Here is a 17,186-nt window from a genome sequence, read left to right on the forward strand (position 1 = left end):
GTAATTCCCTGTTTGTCGTAAAAAGGCGACAAAAAGGGTTGGCGGCAGGAAAGGCATCCGGCCGTAAAACATTGCTTCAAAAAGGGGACCAAAAAACAACAACAACCAAGGTCCCCGAAAAAGGCCAACCCCCGCTTGCGGGGAAAAATGGCCTCTAAAGGTGGTTTTTTTTTTGGTTTTTTTTAGTTAATCTATCAATTTTAATTATATTAAACTTTTGCCATTACTGGGGACAGGTACTTTTTCTAGTAGGTAACAATTCAACTTGTGAATTTTGACATCAGGAAAAAGTCTTTATTGAAAGAACACCTTATTTTATAAAGAACAAGCAAAACTATCCGTCCCCAGTGACGGGAAAAGTTTAAGTTAATCTATCAATTTAAATTATTTCATCAACTTAAAAAAGATTAATTGTGTTGCACTCTTGGTTTCACTCGTATCCAAAGCTCTTCGCTACTTCTATCGTCCTCCGCTATATGGTGGTGCAACATCGGAGGTTGGATTTGTCCAAAAGGTGGAGAATATCCTGCTTGCGAAATAAAATTTGGCATCAGCATTATTCATCCCTGTTCTCCCATCATTTCAAAAGTGAATGTTGAGCTTTTCCTGCGTGCGAAGCTTTTTAAACGCAGCGTGGGAAGTGGCCGTCGTAAATCGGAGACAAACGCACGGACAGACACCACGGTTCAAGCTAGGCATTTCTGCATTTAACTTTGTAACATGGGGGAAAAAGGGATTAAAAATAAGTGTAAATATTTTTTTAAAACATTTTTCAAATTTAATGTTTCAGAATTCCAGGTATGCCACCCTCTACATAAAACGGGAAAATGGCTGATAAGCATTATGCATCTGTACGCAGAGAATAAATCAGTGTGGCCCTAGCGGGGACACATGGCATGTCGCCCTCCATCCACCGGCAATGTGACACCCGTGATGTTGGAGGCCAAGTCTGAAGCCAGAAACGCGATAGCCTCAGCCACTTCACTCGGCTGGCCTGGTCGGCCCAAAGCATGCGTCCGCTTGCTACGTTCCAGGAACTGCAATTGAAATTTTGCGCTCAAATTATTAATATTGTGTACTTCTCAAATATTACTGCAGTCTGCACCGACTTTATCACCTATAATGTGAACCAGCATCGCATCACACTCCAGTTGCACCACTTGCAGGATTCTGCAAAGATCTCATTGCTATCAACAGAAAGGTGATTTTTGTTTCCCCCTCAACTCAGCCAGAGAGCAACGTTTAATCTCATCCATTGTTTACATTCATACCTCCACGAGTGCTTCATCCGAGAGGCCAGCGCGCTGATGCAATTCGGTGACGATGACTCCAGGGCTGAATGCAGCATGGAAGGCAATGGGATGGGGTAGCAAGTTTAATCCGATGCAGAAATAAGCAGCTGTACTGTATCAAGAGAATGTTGATGAGTAAAAAAGGTAAAGGGGACAAATAGTTTAAATCATCACATAATACGGAACTTCGACCCAATCCATCCCATTTATTACCTCACTGCATTCACTCGAACCTGCTTTGGAGCCAGGTCTGCAATCAAAGGGAAAAAGTAAGCAACATCTCTTCAAACTACAGTGCGTGGAAGACATTTGCACTAAAACATTTCAGAACCTGAAGAGCAGTTTAAATATCTCCGAGTATTAATTTGCAATTGGTTACTGGCTTTGACACCAATACAATTTTTATTATGGACCCGAAGCATCAAAAACTACAGATATCGAACAAACAGTTTCAGCCGCCATTAGAGCATTTAAATTGCATCGGGTGTGGCGATAAATGTGAATTGTTGCTCCCAGCTTGCCGGCTCTGACAACACGCCATTTGCATTTTGCCGCCTATATCCCTACCCTGTCTAGAATCCCTCCATCCCTATCCCGTCTAGAATCCCTCCATGCCTACCGTGGCTAGAATCCCTCCATCCCTACCCTGTCTAGAATCCCTCCATCCCTACCTTGTCGAGAATCCCTCCATCCCTACCTTGTCGAGAATCCCTCCATCCCTACCCTGTCGAGAATCCCTCCATCCCTACCCTGTCGAGAATACCTCCATCCCTACCCTTTCTGGAATCCCTCCATTCCCACCCTGTCTAGAATCCCTTCATCCCTACCCTGTCTAGAACCCCTTCATCCCTACCCTGTCTAGAACCCCTTCATCCCTACCCGGTCTAGAATCCCTCCATCCCTACCCGGTCTAGAATCCCTCCATCCCTACCCGGTCTAGAATCCCTCCATCCCTACCATGTCGAGAATCCCTCCATCACTACCCTGTCTAGAATTCCTCCATCCCTACCCTGTCTAGAATCCCTCCATGGCTACCCTGTCGAGAATCCCTCCATCACTACCCTGTCTAGAATCCCTCCATCGCTACCCTGTCGAGAATCCCTCCATCCCTACCCTGTCGAGAATCCCTCCATCACTACCCTGTCTAGAATTCCTCCATCCCTACCCTGTCGAGAATCCCTACATCGCTACCCTGTCTAGAATTCCTCCATCGCTACCCTGTTTAGAATCCCTCCATTGCTACCCTGCCTAGAATTCCTCCATTGCTACCCTGTCTAGAATTCCTCCATCCCTACCCTGTCTAGAATCCCTCCATCCCTACCCTGTCTAGAATCCCTCCATCCCTACCATCTAGAATCCCTCCATCCCTACCCTGTCTAGAATCCCTCCATCGCTACCCTGTTTAGAATCCCTCCATTGCTACCCTGCCTAGAATTCCTCCATTGCTACCCTGTCTAGAATTCCTCCATCCCTACCCTGTCTAGAATCCCTCCATCCCTACCCTGTCTAGAATCCCTCCATCCCTACCGTCTAGAATCCCGCCATCCCTACCCTATCGAGAATCCCTCCATTCCTACCCTGTCTAGAATCCCTCCATCCCTACCCTGTCTAGAATCCCTCCATCCCTATCCTGTCTAGAATCCTTTGCGGGCACGGGCAACTTTTAAAATCTTGCTTTGCGTTTGAGCATGATCTATATTTCCTATGAGCTGCCATTTTGTCTGAATCTCGATATTCCCCAACGCTGAGAGCATGAGCGTCACATTTCATTGGTCAAAATGGTGTAATATTTTCTCCAAGTACTGCAAAACTGGAGGTTTTTGGAAGTGTCAACAAGGTGATTTATGTTCCACATAATACATTATTTAAGTATATAATTCAATTGAAGTAAAAAATTAAGGTTTTAAAGGATGTAGGGAAAAAAACATTCCAGAAATTTACGGCCATTGATGCACCGTGTTTCACACCACCTTATTCAATGCATTAAATTAGTTCTTCATGCCTGTTGTTTGACGGTGTGTTCCCCGGTTCAGAATAGGTACACCGTATCCCTGTGTGTCGTAAGAGGCGAATAAAAAAGAGTTGGCGTCAGGAAGGTCATCCGGCCATAAAAACATTGCCTCAAAAAGGGAACCATGACAATTACATATGGGCAGGGTACAGCCCGAAGTACCCCGTGGGGGACCTCACTCCATCTCGTCAAAACTCAAGGTGGGGAACCCGATCGAAGCAAGGCTGGAAATCACTCCATTTATGACAACGAAACGTCTGATGCCCCACGTTGAGATCGGTTTCTGAGGTTTGGGACATAGAATGTTGGGACAATAACAGGGAGATCAGGAGAAGTGGTGGAAGTATTGGTCAGAAGAAGAGTGGACATATGTTGTGTGCAGGAGACGAGATGGAAGGGAAGTGGTGTGAGAACGGTGAAGGGTAGGCAGGGACAGAAATACAAGTTTGTGTGGCAAGGGTGCCCAGAAGGCATGCATGGTGTTGGTGTCCTGTTTTCTGAAGAGTTTGTAGACAGTGTGGTGAGTGTGACTCGAGTGAGTGAAAGGTTGATGATGGTGAAAATGATGATTGGAAAGCTCTTGGTGAACGTCATCTCGGGATATGCTCCGCAGATTGGTCGGAGCGATGAAGAGAGGGACAAGTTCTGGTGTGCGATAGAGAAGCTGATGGAAAATGTGAAAGATGAGGAAGTTGTTGTGTTGTGGTAGGAGGAGACATAAATGGACATGTGGGAAGGAGAACAGACGGTTTTGAGGGAGTTCATGGGGGTTACGGATATGGTGTGAGAAATGGAGAAGGTGAAAGGATTTTGGAGTTTGCTAATGGAGCTGATTTGTTGATTTGTAACACTCGGTTTCAGAAAGAGGATAAGAAGCTTGTTACATGCACGTCAGGTGGGTCGACGACAACCGTTGACTACCTGATGGTATGTAGGTGAGATAGGGGGCACCTCCGGGACACAAAGGTGATCCCGGGGGAGGAGGCTGTTTCACAGCACCACTTGGTTGTCTGCGACATAAGGGTGCGAGGAGAGCTCGGCGGGTGAAGTACCAACCGAGAATGAAGGTGTGGAGGTTGAAAGAGGTGATGGTGAGGGAGGCATTAAAAGAGAGGCTGAGTAGGGTCGAGGATGATGTGGTTGAGCTTGAAAGTGGTTGGATGTCAATGAAAGCTAGTCTGTTGGGAGCCGTTGGTGAGGTATGTGGATGGACAAAAGGACCACCGAGGCACTCGGAAACATGATGGTGGGATGATGAAGTTGGAAAGAGGATTGACGAGAAGAGGAAGAAGTTGAAGGAGTGGGAGAAGGCTCAGGGTACAGGGGCAGAAAAGGCAGAACATGAAAGTTATAAGGCAGCCAAGAAGGCTGCAAAGAAAGAGGTAGCAAAAGCGCAGGAGGCATGCAAGAAAATGTTCGGAGAATGCTTGGATTCGGAAGAGGCTCAGAGGGCAGTATTCAGGATTGCAAAGCAGATAGCGAAAGAGAGGTGTGATGTGATGGGGGTGAGTTGCTTGAAGGATGAAGTGGGACAAATCGTTGTGGACCCTGATGGAATTAAAGGAAGATGGAAGAGATATATGGAAATGCTGTTGAATGCAGAGAATGAATTGGATGGCAACATCGAGAGCAACCCAGTTTTAGGACCGGCAGAGAAGGTAACTGAGAAGGAAGTTGAGGAAGCGATAAAAGCAATTAAGAGTAGAAAAGCAGGAGAGCCGACGGGAGTTGTGGGAGATATGTGGAGGCAGCGGGAAGTTGGGGTGTGAAGAGAATGACAGAGATCTGTAATCTGGTGGTGAAAGAAGGCCGCATTCCAGTGGCTTGGGAACTGAGTACCCTCGTCCCTCTATACAAGGGGAAAGGCGACCGTCTGGACTGTGGTTCGTATCGAACGATAAAGTTATTGGAGCATGGAATGAAGGTATTGGAAAGGGTGTTGGAGAGGAGGATAAGGACGAAAGTGAAGATTGACGAAATGCAGTTTGGATTAATGCCAGGAAGAGGAACGACAGATGCACATTTTATTGTAATGCAGTTGCAGGAGAAGTACATGGAGAAGAGTAAGAAGTTGTTTCTTGGGTTTGTTGATCTGGAGAAAGCATTCGATAGGGTTCCACCAGAAGTACTGACATGCGCATTGAGGATGTTGGGAGTGGAGGAATGGTGGATCAGAGTAGTGATGGCAATATACGAGAGAGAGCGCGCACAGCTGGAAGGACGGGAACAGTGGTGAGTTTGAGGTGAAGGTGGGAGTGCATCAGGGGTCGGTGCCAAGTCCACTACTATTTGTAGCTGTGATGGAGGTGCTGGCTCGGAACGTAAAGGAGGGTTTACCGTGGGAGTTGTACGCAGATGATCTGGTGTTGATTGCGGAAAGTATGGATGGACTGAAGGAGAAGATGAACAAGTGGAAGGAATGTTTGGAGACAAAAGGTCTGAAGGTGAATATCGGAAAAAATTAAGGTGATGGCAAGTGGTAAAGCATGTGGTGAGGTGGAAAGAACTGGGAAGTGGCCGTGTGCTGTGTGCAGGAAAGGTGTCGGAGTGAACTCCATTCAATGTGCAATGTGCGCTGAGTGGGAAAAATGTAGTGGTTTGAGAGGGTCATTAACCAGTGTGGCAGCTCCATTCAAGTGTAAGGTGTGCACAGAGGGAGCTGCAGATGGAGGAAAGGTTGAGTTGGATCTTGGAGATGGCGTGAAGCTGGAAGGTGTGAAAACATTTTGCTACCTAGGCGACATGCTGAATGGAGAAGGTGGATCAGACTCGGCAACGGTTGCTGGAGTGAGATGTGCATGGAAGAAGTTTCGGGAACTGTGTGGCGTGCTGACGAAGAGGGGAGTGTCGTTGAAGCTGAAGGGAAAGGTGTATGCTGCATGTGTGAGAAGTGTTATGATTTATGGGAGCGAGACATGGGTAATGAATGTGCAGCAGCAACGAAGGCTGGAAAGGGTAGAAATGCGAATGGTTCGGTGGATGTGCGGAGTATCATTGAGAGAGAGCAGAAGACAAATGATGAATTGCGAAAGATGATGGGAATAGAGCCTGTGATTGATGCTGTGAAGAGAAACAGGTTGAGATGGTTTGGTCATGTGTTGAGAAAGGATGAAAGTGACTCGTTGAGAAGAGTGTTGGAAATGAATGTGGAAGGAAGTAGAGGACGGGCAAGACTGAGAAAGACTTGGCTAAAGGTGGTGGAAGAAGAAATGCGGGCAAGGGTGTTAAACAAGGGGAGATCCAGAAAATAGGGCAAAATGGAGAAGATTGTCATGGGGACCGCAAGGCTAACCCCCACTCTAGCAGGGAAAATGGCCTTAAAATGCCTGTTGTTGTTGTTATGCCTGTTGTTTGTATCCTTTATGACATCCTTAAAAACTTAAGTTTCCTGTTTGAAATGATTTTCAGTGTTTCAGTCAGATCCAAGGTACTACTAAACTGCAGCTTAGTGTTGCGATCCGTGTTCAAATTTGTGTTCCACACTGTTTTAATTAAAACAAAATCAATTGCAATTAAATACTTCCTCGATCATAGACTAACGTCTGTAGACAAAGAGACAAAGCGAACCAATTGCTGAACCACGCATTTCGCGTCGCACACACATGTGGTAACTAATCACCAAGAAGAGTGGTAGTCAGCACTCGAATTATATGCAGGTTACTCCTGATGACTCCAATCTTTGCTCTATCCAGGTTCGTCTTGATGACTCCAATTTTGCTCTATCCAGGTTCCTCCTGATGACTCCGATCTTTGCTCTATTCAGGTGTCTCCTGATGTATCCAATCTTTGCTCTATCCAGGTTCCTCCTGATGACTCCAATCTTTGCTCTTTCCAGGTTCCTCCTGATGACTCCAATCTTTGCTCTATCCAGATTCCTCCTGATGACTCCAATCTTTGCTCTATCCAGATTCCTCCTGATGACTCCAATCTTTGCTCTATCCAGATTCCTCCTGATGACTCCAATCTTTGCTCTATCCAGATTCCTCCTGATGACTCCAATCTTTGCTCTATCCAGATTCCTCCTGATGACTCAAATCTTTGCTCTATCCAGGTTCCTCCTGATGACTCCAATCTTTGCTCCATCCAGGTGTCTCCTGATGAATCCAATCTTTGCTCTATCCAGGTTCCTCCTGATAACTCCAATCTTTGCTCTATCCAGATTCCTCCTGATGACTCCAATGTTTGCTCTATCCAGATTCCTCCTGATGACTCCAATCTTTGCTCTATCCAGATTCCTCCTGATGACTCCAATCTTTGCTCTATCCAGGTGTCTCCTGATGAATCCAATCTTTGCTCTATCCAGGTTCCTCCTGATGACTCCAATCTTTGCTCCATCCAGGTGTCTCCTGATGAATCCAATCTTTGCTCTATCCAGGTTCCTCCTGATGACTCCAATCTTTGCTCCATCCAGGTGTCTCCTGATGAATCCAATCTTTGCTCTATCCAGGTTCCTCCTGATAACTCCAATCTTTGCTCTATCCAGATTCCTCCTGATGACTCCAATCTTTGCTCCATCCAGGTGTCTCCTGATGAATCCAATCTTTGCTCTATCCAGGTTCCTCCTGATGAATCCAATCTTTGCTCTATCCAGGTTCCTCCTGATGACTCCAATCTTTGCTCTATCAATCTTTTTGCTTTGCAATCTTTTTGTGAAATAGAATTGTGAGTAAAAAAAGTGAATTTTTTGAAGAAATGGTTTAGATGAACACATATTGAGCGAGGATTACTTTCGGTCGATAATATATCCTACCGGCCATCAATCAGTAATTAGAGAACCAATTTCTCTATTTGAAGGGGTTGTTAAGCTGAGTATCCATGGCTGCTTGAGGATATGAGGAACTCCTGCTGCCTTTGAGAGGTAATTGGTTGGATTGTCCCTAGGTTAGTTAGCATTCCATCCAAATTGAAACCCTAACTTGAGCCTGTGGCACAAAGTCATGTCGTCATCGTTGGTATGCAGCACATGGCTGCGTGTTTGCATCAGGTGTAATTTGTTTTAGGGTGCCGGCAATAGCTTGCCTACTCTTTACAAATGACACTGTGTGAGCTTTAGTGTCCACCAACTAATGCTGACAAAGGAGACGCCAGTTTAACGTCTATCCGATGGACAGAAAGAAATGCTCCAAGTACAGTGAGAAAAGCAGTGCCATTACTGGTACCCAGAGTATCCCAGGAAGTGACGGTAGTGACGGAACTTCCCCCAAGCTCAGTGGCTGTGTTAAGTGTTCGTCTCGTCAGTGTGTGTGTGTGTGTGTGTGTGTGTGTGTGTGTGTGTGTGTGTGTGTGTGTGTGTGTGTGTGTGTGTGTGTGTGTGTGTGTGTGTGTCACCTCTATTACTAGCCTTAGCCCAAGTATAAAAAAAAGTGTTGGAGTATCGTGGTCAAGGCAGGGCAGAAGCTTTTTACCATTGGACCTCACACCTTAAAGATGAGAAGAAGAAGATTCTTCAGAACTTTACCCTCACCTCACCAAAGATTTTTACTAATGCTCGTTTTGCAATGATGTACATGACAAGCAAGTGATGTGAAGCGATTTTGCAGCAACGTATGACCATCGCATTCTTTCAAGATGCTCAACCAATCCGAAAGAAACCGCTTTGTGTCATACCCAAGGCCACACAGCGTGTGAAGTGATCGAGAGCCGCCTTGGACATGCAGTAGGTGAGCACACCAGAAAACTGTAATACACGCACACGTTACACACCAAGCATTCCGCACAAAGCATAAACGACAGAATGTAAAAACAAAACTATTGCTCAGCCTTCCATCCTCTCCCTCTGCCATCTTACTTCCTTTATATATTATGACTCCCTTTCTGGAATTGTCTCACATCCTTCATCTCACATGTCCACACTGTTTTACTCACCCTCACCCCCACGACCTTTTCCTTCTCACATATAGCTTATAGATTAAAACATATCATGAAGGTGCAAAGGTATTTTTTTTATCGAACTTCTCCTTCACAAACTTACCGCTCTTTGTCCATTCACGCTAGATACATTCACGATGTTGCCTTTACTCTTGACAAGGTGTGGAACACACAGCTGAGTGAGTTGAAAAACAGCCCTGTGGTACACACAATGCATCAATGGAGGTATAAATGACAGACACAGCAGAAATAATTGAGTTAGCTAAAAAAAAAAACTTAAAGATGCTTTTACCAGAGCAAGTAATAATACAACTATCACGTATGTTTGTATGTATGTATGTATGTATGTATGTAGCTGAAATAGCACCCCCTGGTGGTGTGCATACTCACCCACAAGCGGATGGGAAATTGAAGCTAGAATTCAATAAAGACACTATGTGTGCATAAAAAATAATTTAATTTGAAACTAATTACCCCGTCACTGATGGTGGACGGAGGTGCTCTGTCCACCAACAGTCAGGTTATGTCTTCATCTCTGTCTGCCTGTTTGTGAACACAATATCTCAAAAAGTTGGATGGATTCGGACGAAACTTGTTGGACAGGTTGGGTGTGTATCTAGGAGGAATTGATTCGATTCTAGTTTTTGAAAGTTTTAAGATTTAAGTTTGTTTTTTTCTAATTAAAGGTTGTTTTTTTTACAGATGCTAGAATTTTTAAGTGATTCTTCTTCACCATTGAGATATGGGGCCAAAATCGATATAAAGCAAGATATTTCAAAAAGTTATAGATGGTTTATGACAAAACTTGGTGGACGGGTTGCGAAGGTGACAAGAACAAGCCGATTCGATTTTGGTTAATGTCTGGATGCAGATCCGGCCTATCAGTGGGATACAAAACCTAAACTGTACAGCCTGGCGGAGGTATGAGCTCTACTGAGTGTCGTTCGGGTTAAATAATGCAACTATCACAGATCATAGTGTCGCGCGATCCCTTCCAGGTTAACACCAGTTAACACCATTGTCTGGACCAAACGGATTTACTGGAGGCGACGATCAAACATGGACTTTGCTATAAACCCGCGGGAGGAAGAAGGGAAAAGGAAGATGCGGCAAAAGTGCTTACGTTGAGCGAACCGACGGCAGCTCCGATCCTGCAGGGGAATTAACTCAAGCGGAAACCGAATTAGAATGTACAAAAAGAACAGGTTTATTCAATGGAACCTGAAACAATGAAACGCGACGATGAATAAATAATGAGCCTAAATTGGGATCCCACACACCTCACTTCAGAAACGAGACAGGGGCAAATGAATTACGAAAAGAAATGTCTCGTCGTGTACTTGTAAAATGTTCTGTGGGTGCGGCCTTATCTGTCTGTCGTAGTCGTGTCGTGTCCGCCGTCCAACGCAGCTCCGAGCTCTGAGCACCAATCCAATGCACCACGCGGAACCAAAAGCACCACGTGTCCAACGCAGGGCCAGCGATCCCCACCCGAGGCCAACCTCCAACCCGAAGGGGCCAATCTCCAACACGAGGTTCACCGCGAAGAGAGAGAGCTAAGACAGGGAGAACAGCGCCTAGAGAGGAAGCCAAGAGCGCGAGGAAGCCAGGAGAGCGAGGAAGCCAGGAGAGAGAGAAAGTCGTCCAGCACCCCCTTTTACAACCTGGCCTGTGACGTCGGTCTCGGCGTGCCCCCCAATCAGCGCCTCGTAGCTTCCCGCCGTTCATCGAACCTTCCAGCGCCTTCCCTCCAATGAACAACCTCTTCCTCCGTTGCGTCTTCGCGCCTCCCGCCCTGATTGGCTGGAGGTTCGCGCTTTCCGCGCCAACCAATCACACGTTCCCTGTGGCGTGGTTATAGCTCGTCCGACGCGATGTTGCTAGGCTAGCTGGTGGTGTAGCTGGCGGCGGCCATCCGGCAGTGCCCCGATCTCGCTTCCTGCCTGTCTTCTTCCGAAGTCATTGTAAGGGAAGGGAACTAATTAATGTGTGCACTAAGGACCTATCGAAGTGTTTATATGTGCATGCATTGCCATAAGGGACAAAGGTTTGGCGACAGGGGGGACGACGAACAAAGGAATCTTATCCATAATCCCTGGACTATTTAGCACGCCCTGCTCCCTTGTAGCGGGGACATCAATACAGCTTATCCCGACAAACCGGACTACACATAGAACTTATTACAGGGTAGATTCCCTATCGCGACAGTCGAATACCTACCTATACAGATCTACCTGACTAGATATTCCTCGACCCAAATTCATAACAATAGTTATCTGAGCTGTCTGAAAAGAACAATACTTTAGTGCCCATACTGAGATTGGCCCTTCAGTTAGTAGCATGTAACCAGCATACCTGATATTAACATTCATGATGCGGTCATACTGCTCCAGAGGACTGTTCTCAATACTGCCCCGTTCCAAGATACCCGCATTGTTCACCAAGACATTCAAACAACCATACCGAGCCATTGTCTGCTCGACCAAGTTCTCCACTGCCACGGGGTCAACCAAGTCTGCTGTGATACTCAGCACCTGCACAACAGCAGACACGAGAAGTCCTGGGGTGAGGGAAGAGCATACCTCCAGAATGATCCTCAATGCAAAGAATTGGAACATGTATCAATGCCATTTCTTATTATTAACTGCTTGGTTGTCCTATTTGTGATTTTACTGTTATGTCCAAGAGAAATGGTCAAAGAAACAAAACCTGACCTCAGAACCATGCTCTTGGCAGGAGTTTGCTGTTCTCTGAAGTCCTTCTTTGTTCCTTCCGGTCAGTGTTAAGCGGGCACCCAGTCGGGCCAGCAGTTCTCCAGTGGCAGCTCCAATACCTGAGCTTGCACCAGTGACCAAGACGACCTTGTTAGCCAGAGGCATGACCTGGTAAATTAATTTGAATCGGGTGAAAGTCACAATGAAAGCACCACATAAGACAGTTTTATACGTTGGGGTGCACAATAATACCTGGCGTTTCTAGCCACCTGATAACATGATCATCTCAGACCACATTCACCTCACGGTTGATCATACTAGAAACATCTCCATATTGACCACAAACTGGATCGGTCCATCGTCCATGATTATATCCAGGCCAATGGCCAATTCAGTCGAACACATCAGGTCTACATTTACGTAGTTTGCATAATAACCGTGAATCCTTTACTTAGATAGAAAGCTAAGAATGGTATAGAATGGAAAAAAGAAAATGTATATTGAATGTTGTGATTGGTAGGTGATAGGAAACAAAATGGTCGAAAGTGGGGTGGGTGCTCTGGTGGCTCGTCTTCCTCTCTCTGCACTGTCTCACCCACCCCACTTCTCTCTCCTTTTCCCCATTCCCTCCTACATCCCCGCTTCCTTCCCTCTCCTCATCCCCTTCCCACTCCTCTTACACTCTCCCCTCCCTTCCCACTCCTTTTACAGTCTTCCCTCTGTAACAAACTGTGATGTCACATCCTTTTCCGGGCTCCGCCACCTGTTGGGCACCCCGAGTGATTTTTCCTGTGTAATCACTTCCGGGAATAAACCGCTGTTTGGACGCTTGCTTTGTGTCTCTGAATCCCTCGATTTGCGATGCCATCAGTCTCGTAAGGACTTTACACCCTCCCTTCCCACACCTTTTACACTCTCCCCTCCTTTCTCACTCCTCTCCCTTCCCACTGCTCTTCCACTCTCCCATCCCTTCCAACTCATCTCCGTTCCCAATCCTCTTCCACTCTCCCGTGCCTTCACACTCCTCTTCCATTCTCTCCTGCCTTCCCACTCTTCTTCCATTCTCCCCTACCTTCCCACTCCTCTCCCCTACCTTCCCACTCATCTCCTCTCCCTTCCCACTCATCTCCTCTCCCTTCCCACTCCTCCTCTCCTCTCCCTTCCCACTCCTCTCTTCTCCCTTCCCACTCCTCTCCTCTCTCTTCCCACTCCTCTCCTCTCCTCTCCCTTCCCACTCCTCTCCTCTCCCTTCCCACTCCTCTCCTCTCCTCTCCCTTCCCACTCCTCTGCTCTGCTCTCCTCTCCCTTCCCACTCCTCTGCTCTCCTCTCCCTTCCCACTCCTCTTCCATTCTCCCCTCCCTTCACACTCCTCTCCCCTCCTTTCCCACTCCTCTCCCCTACCTTCCCACTCCTCTCCTCTCCCTTCCCACTCCTCTCCTCTCCCTTCCCACTCCTCTCCTCTCCCTTCCCACTCCTCTGCTCTCCTCTCCCTTCCCACTCCTCTTCCATTCTCCCCTCCCTTCACACTCCTCTCCCCTCCTTTCCCACTCCTCTCCCCTACCTTCCCACTCATCTCCTCTCCCTTCCCACTCATCTCCTCTCCCTTCCCACTCATCTCCTCTCCCTTCCCACTCATCTCCTCTCCTCTCCTCTCCCTTCCCACTCTTCTCCTCTCCTCTCCCTTCCCACTCTTCTCCTCTCCTCTCCCTTCCCACTCCTCTCCTCTCCTCTCCCTTCCCACTCCTCTGCTCTCCTCTCCCTTCCCATTCCTCTGCTCTCCTCTCCCTTCCCACTCCTCTGCTCTCCCCTCCCTTCCAACTCCTCTCCCTTCCCACTCCTCTACCACTCCTCTCCTCTCCTCTCCCTTCCCACTCCTCTCCTCTCCTCTCCCTTCCCATTCCTCTGCTCTACTCTCCCTTCCCACTCCTCTGCTCTCCCCTCCCTTCCAACTCCTCTCCCTTCCCACTCCTCTACCACTCCTCTCCCCCCCCCTCCTTCTCACTCCTCACCCCCCCTCCTCCTCCTCACTCCTCACCCCTAACCCCCCCCCCCCCCCCCTCCCCACTACCACTGTCATAGAATACCAGGGTTTGGCGAACTCAGTTTCAGCGAAAACAATCATAAGAGTGATCACATTGTTTGCATCTTTGTGGCCTCTCTGTCATATTTACATCTCGTCACCTTTATAATTTTCATTTTGAAGTCGGTTTTGGTTTGTAAAAGATTCCGTGCTGTTCAGTATGGGGAGGTTCCAATGGATCAGACACAGAAAGGAAGATCCATCTACCATCTTTATCCTCGTGATGCAGAAGGAAAAAAATTTGGTAAAGTAAAAGTTCGGCACAGGAAATTGAGAGACTCGTTTGTGTGTGTGTGGCGATGGGAATAATGATGTTGCTGTTAAAGTGAGCTAATGATAAAATCAGGACAAATAAGAGATAAACAAGATAAAAGGTAAATTAATCCGCGGGAGAAATAGATTCCCTTTCCCTCTCAGAGCGGTTCAACTAACATGTAAAGAATTCACTATTTGTTACCTTCACCACCAAAGGTGGATGGAGGTTATGTTTTCACCCCTGTCTGTTTGTCCGTTTGTTACTTGCACAATCGAAGATTTGTCAAGTACACTACTGTACTCACAATAAGTTGGGGATATTGGCAGGTTCTTCGGTGTGGTTGATTTTGTGTATTAATTATGTTGAAAAAAGTTGTTGGTCCTAATTCTATGGTTATTAATGAGTGAAAAAACACAGCATTCTTGATTTCAAAACCCTAACCCCTATAAAAAACATAAACTCACTCCCACAACATCCCTAACTTATTGTGAGTAGTGTATATTGGTCGGTTGCGTTTGTGGTTCTGTCTGTCTGTTTGTCTGGTTGTCTGTTTGTTTGTTTGTCACCGGCCTACAGGTCACAATTTCCAACCGATCTTCACGAAACTTCACCAAATGGTAGCGTTGGTCAAAATCAAGAAGCCTATTGTTTTTGGGGTCAAAAGGTCAACATAGGCCAAAGGTCACCAACTTTGCTGAATTTCTAAAATCCTCAATTTTCATCCGATTGACTTGAAATTTGAAGAGGACTTGCATATCTGGTCACCGAATTCAACCGTCAAGTATTTTTGAGGTCAACATAGGCCAAAAGGTCAACATAGCCCAAATTGCTAAAATCCTCAATTTTCATCCGATTGACTTGAAATTTGAAGATGACTTGCATATCTGGTCACTGAATTCAACCACAAATTATATTTTAGGTGAACATAGGCCAAAAGGTCAGCATAGGCCGAATTTCTAAAATCACCAATTTTCATTTGATCGACTTGAAATTCTAAGAGGATTTACATATATGGTCACTGAATTCAACCACCAACTATTTTTGAGGTCAACATAGGCCAAAAGGTCAACATAGGCCAAGTTTTTAAAATCCTCAATTTTCATCCGATTGACTTGAAAATTGAACAGCATTTGCACATTGAGTCACTAAATAGGGAAACGAACAATTTTTGAAGGCAAAAGGTCAAAGGTCAACTCAAGGTCAACCTTACAAAATAATCATTTTTTATCTGAAAAATCGTCACTTTTCTTCCTGTTGACCCGAGCTTTGATCAAGATTGTCAATTTTAATCTTGATGAAATGGACAATTTGCTGTATCAATGGAATTTTTTTTTCTTGGGGGTGGGGGGTGGATTTTGCAAGTAACGTGCTCTGCATGACATCTTCTTGTTTGTTTGTTTGTGAACAAAATATCTCAAAAAGTTGTGGACGGATTCGGAGGAAATTTGGCAGAGATGTAGCGTATGTGACAAGGACGAAATGATTAGATTTTGGTGACGATCCGGATTCGGATCCGGCTACTAGAATTTTGAAAGTGATTCTTCACCATTGGGAGATAGGGCCAAAAACGATACATACATAGCAGGATATCACAAAAACTTATGGACGGATTTGGACGAAACTTCGTGGACAGGTTGGGTGTCTGACAAGGAAGAATCGATTCAATTTTGGTGAAGATCCGGATCTGGCTAGTATAATTTTTTTAAAGTGCTTTCACCATTGAGTGATAACTGATAGATATGGCCAACCAGGTGGAGGTATACTGAGTGCCGTTCTAGTTACCTTCGCAAAAGCGGAAGGTTATGTTTTGATCGCTGTGTATTTATTTGTATGTCTGTGTGTGTGTGTGTGTGTATGTTATTCGCATAACTCAAAAAGTATTCAACCGAATTGCATGAAATTTGGTGGGATGATTGGTTATTATACGGGACACATTTGATTAGATTTTGGGAGCAATCGGGTCAAAGGTCAAGGTCACGAAAAGGTCAAAATCGTATTTTTACCATAGCGCGGTCAATTTTTATCCAATTGGCATGCAACTAATGCCAAAATGTTCAGAATTCAATGCCCGATCTTGTGATATACATGACCCAGTGAAGACATTACCCTTGTTAGCGGTTGGGGGTCAAAGGTCAGGGGGGTCACGACCTTGCAAAATGTGCGTTTTTTGTCATAACTCGGTCAATTCTTATCCGATTTGCATGAAATCAGCACCAAACTGTTCACTGTTCTGTTCCCTACACTCCCATGCCAAGTACAGAACAGTAGCTGCGGCGAAGGTATGCGCTCTACCGAGTGCCCGTTCTAGTTACTCACTGTCACCATGAGCTTTTTTCTCGCGTGAAAACGGAAGAAGAAAAAAAAAAAAACCATGCGAACTCTCACTCTGCTCGCCATTCCGAAACAGCTGGAAACTCAGACCACGTCGAGTTTTCAATCCGCACTCAGCGTGCTGTCCTTGTTGCACGGTACTGCATCAGCGGCACAACAGCACCTTCAGCCAATGTGTGCAGTCCTGACTCCTGTGAAGGATGCGAAGAAGAAGAAGAAGCGGGGGTAATAAAAAGAAGAAGAATCAGGAGATTAAGAACAAAGCAGAGGGGGCTTAGAAGAGGAAGAAGAAGCGTTAGAAGTGCTAATCGACGGCGCTTTGATTAACTTTTTAGTCATCCTGCAGGGGTGCGATTTAAATCCTTATTTACTATATTTTTGTGTTTTTAGTAATGCACCTGCAAAATAATAAATAAATCAATGAATGAACAGCGCACGTTCATATATTAAATATGATCTCAGAATTCCTGTGACAGGAATTAGCGTTACACTGGCTGGAAGTCAATCGCTAGAGGCGCTTCCTCAGCGCCAATAAAATTAACCAATCTGACGGTATTCTGTCGACATCGGTATCTGACGTGTTTAATAGGCGCCCGCGGAAATTCGTCACCTCCGTTTAGTGCACCTTTCGCG

At 45.9% G+C, this 17,186-nt stretch overlaps 1 protein-coding gene across 2 annotated transcripts; it reads right to left on the reverse strand.

Moving 5' to 3' along the window:
* Nucleotides 1–685: 685 nt before the first annotated feature.
* On the reverse strand, nucleotides 686–16,740 carry LOC137439846 (3-oxoacyl-[acyl-carrier-protein] reductase FabG). Of its 2 annotated transcripts, none has more exons than XM_068135999.2 (8): nucleotides 16,608–16,740; nucleotides 11,886–12,053; nucleotides 11,635–11,705; nucleotides 9,275–9,368; nucleotides 8,911–8,980; nucleotides 1,506–1,542; nucleotides 1,272–1,335; nucleotides 686–1,037 (listed from the first exon to the last, which is right to left on the reverse strand). In XM_068135999.2, exons 1-8 carry the CDS (start codon nucleotides 16,617–16,619, stop codon nucleotides 879–881), a joined length of 675 nt encoding a protein of 224 aa, XP_067992100.2. In that variant the 5' UTR covers nucleotides 16,620–16,740; the 3' UTR covers nucleotides 686–878. The 2 variants fall into 2 exon arrangements, with proteins under 2 accessions (XP_067992100.2, XP_067992099.2); XM_068135998.2 differs by having other exon boundaries at nucleotides 11,527–11,705.
* Between the last annotated feature and the right edge of the window lie 446 nt (nucleotides 16,741–17,186).

The sequence above is a fragment of the Myxine glutinosa genome, chromosome 14, assembly GCF_964187855.1.
Source record: "Myxine glutinosa chromosome 14, kmMyxGlut1.1, whole genome shotgun sequence".
NCBI lineage: Eukaryota > Metazoa > Chordata > Myxini > Myxiniformes > Myxinidae > Myxine > Myxine glutinosa.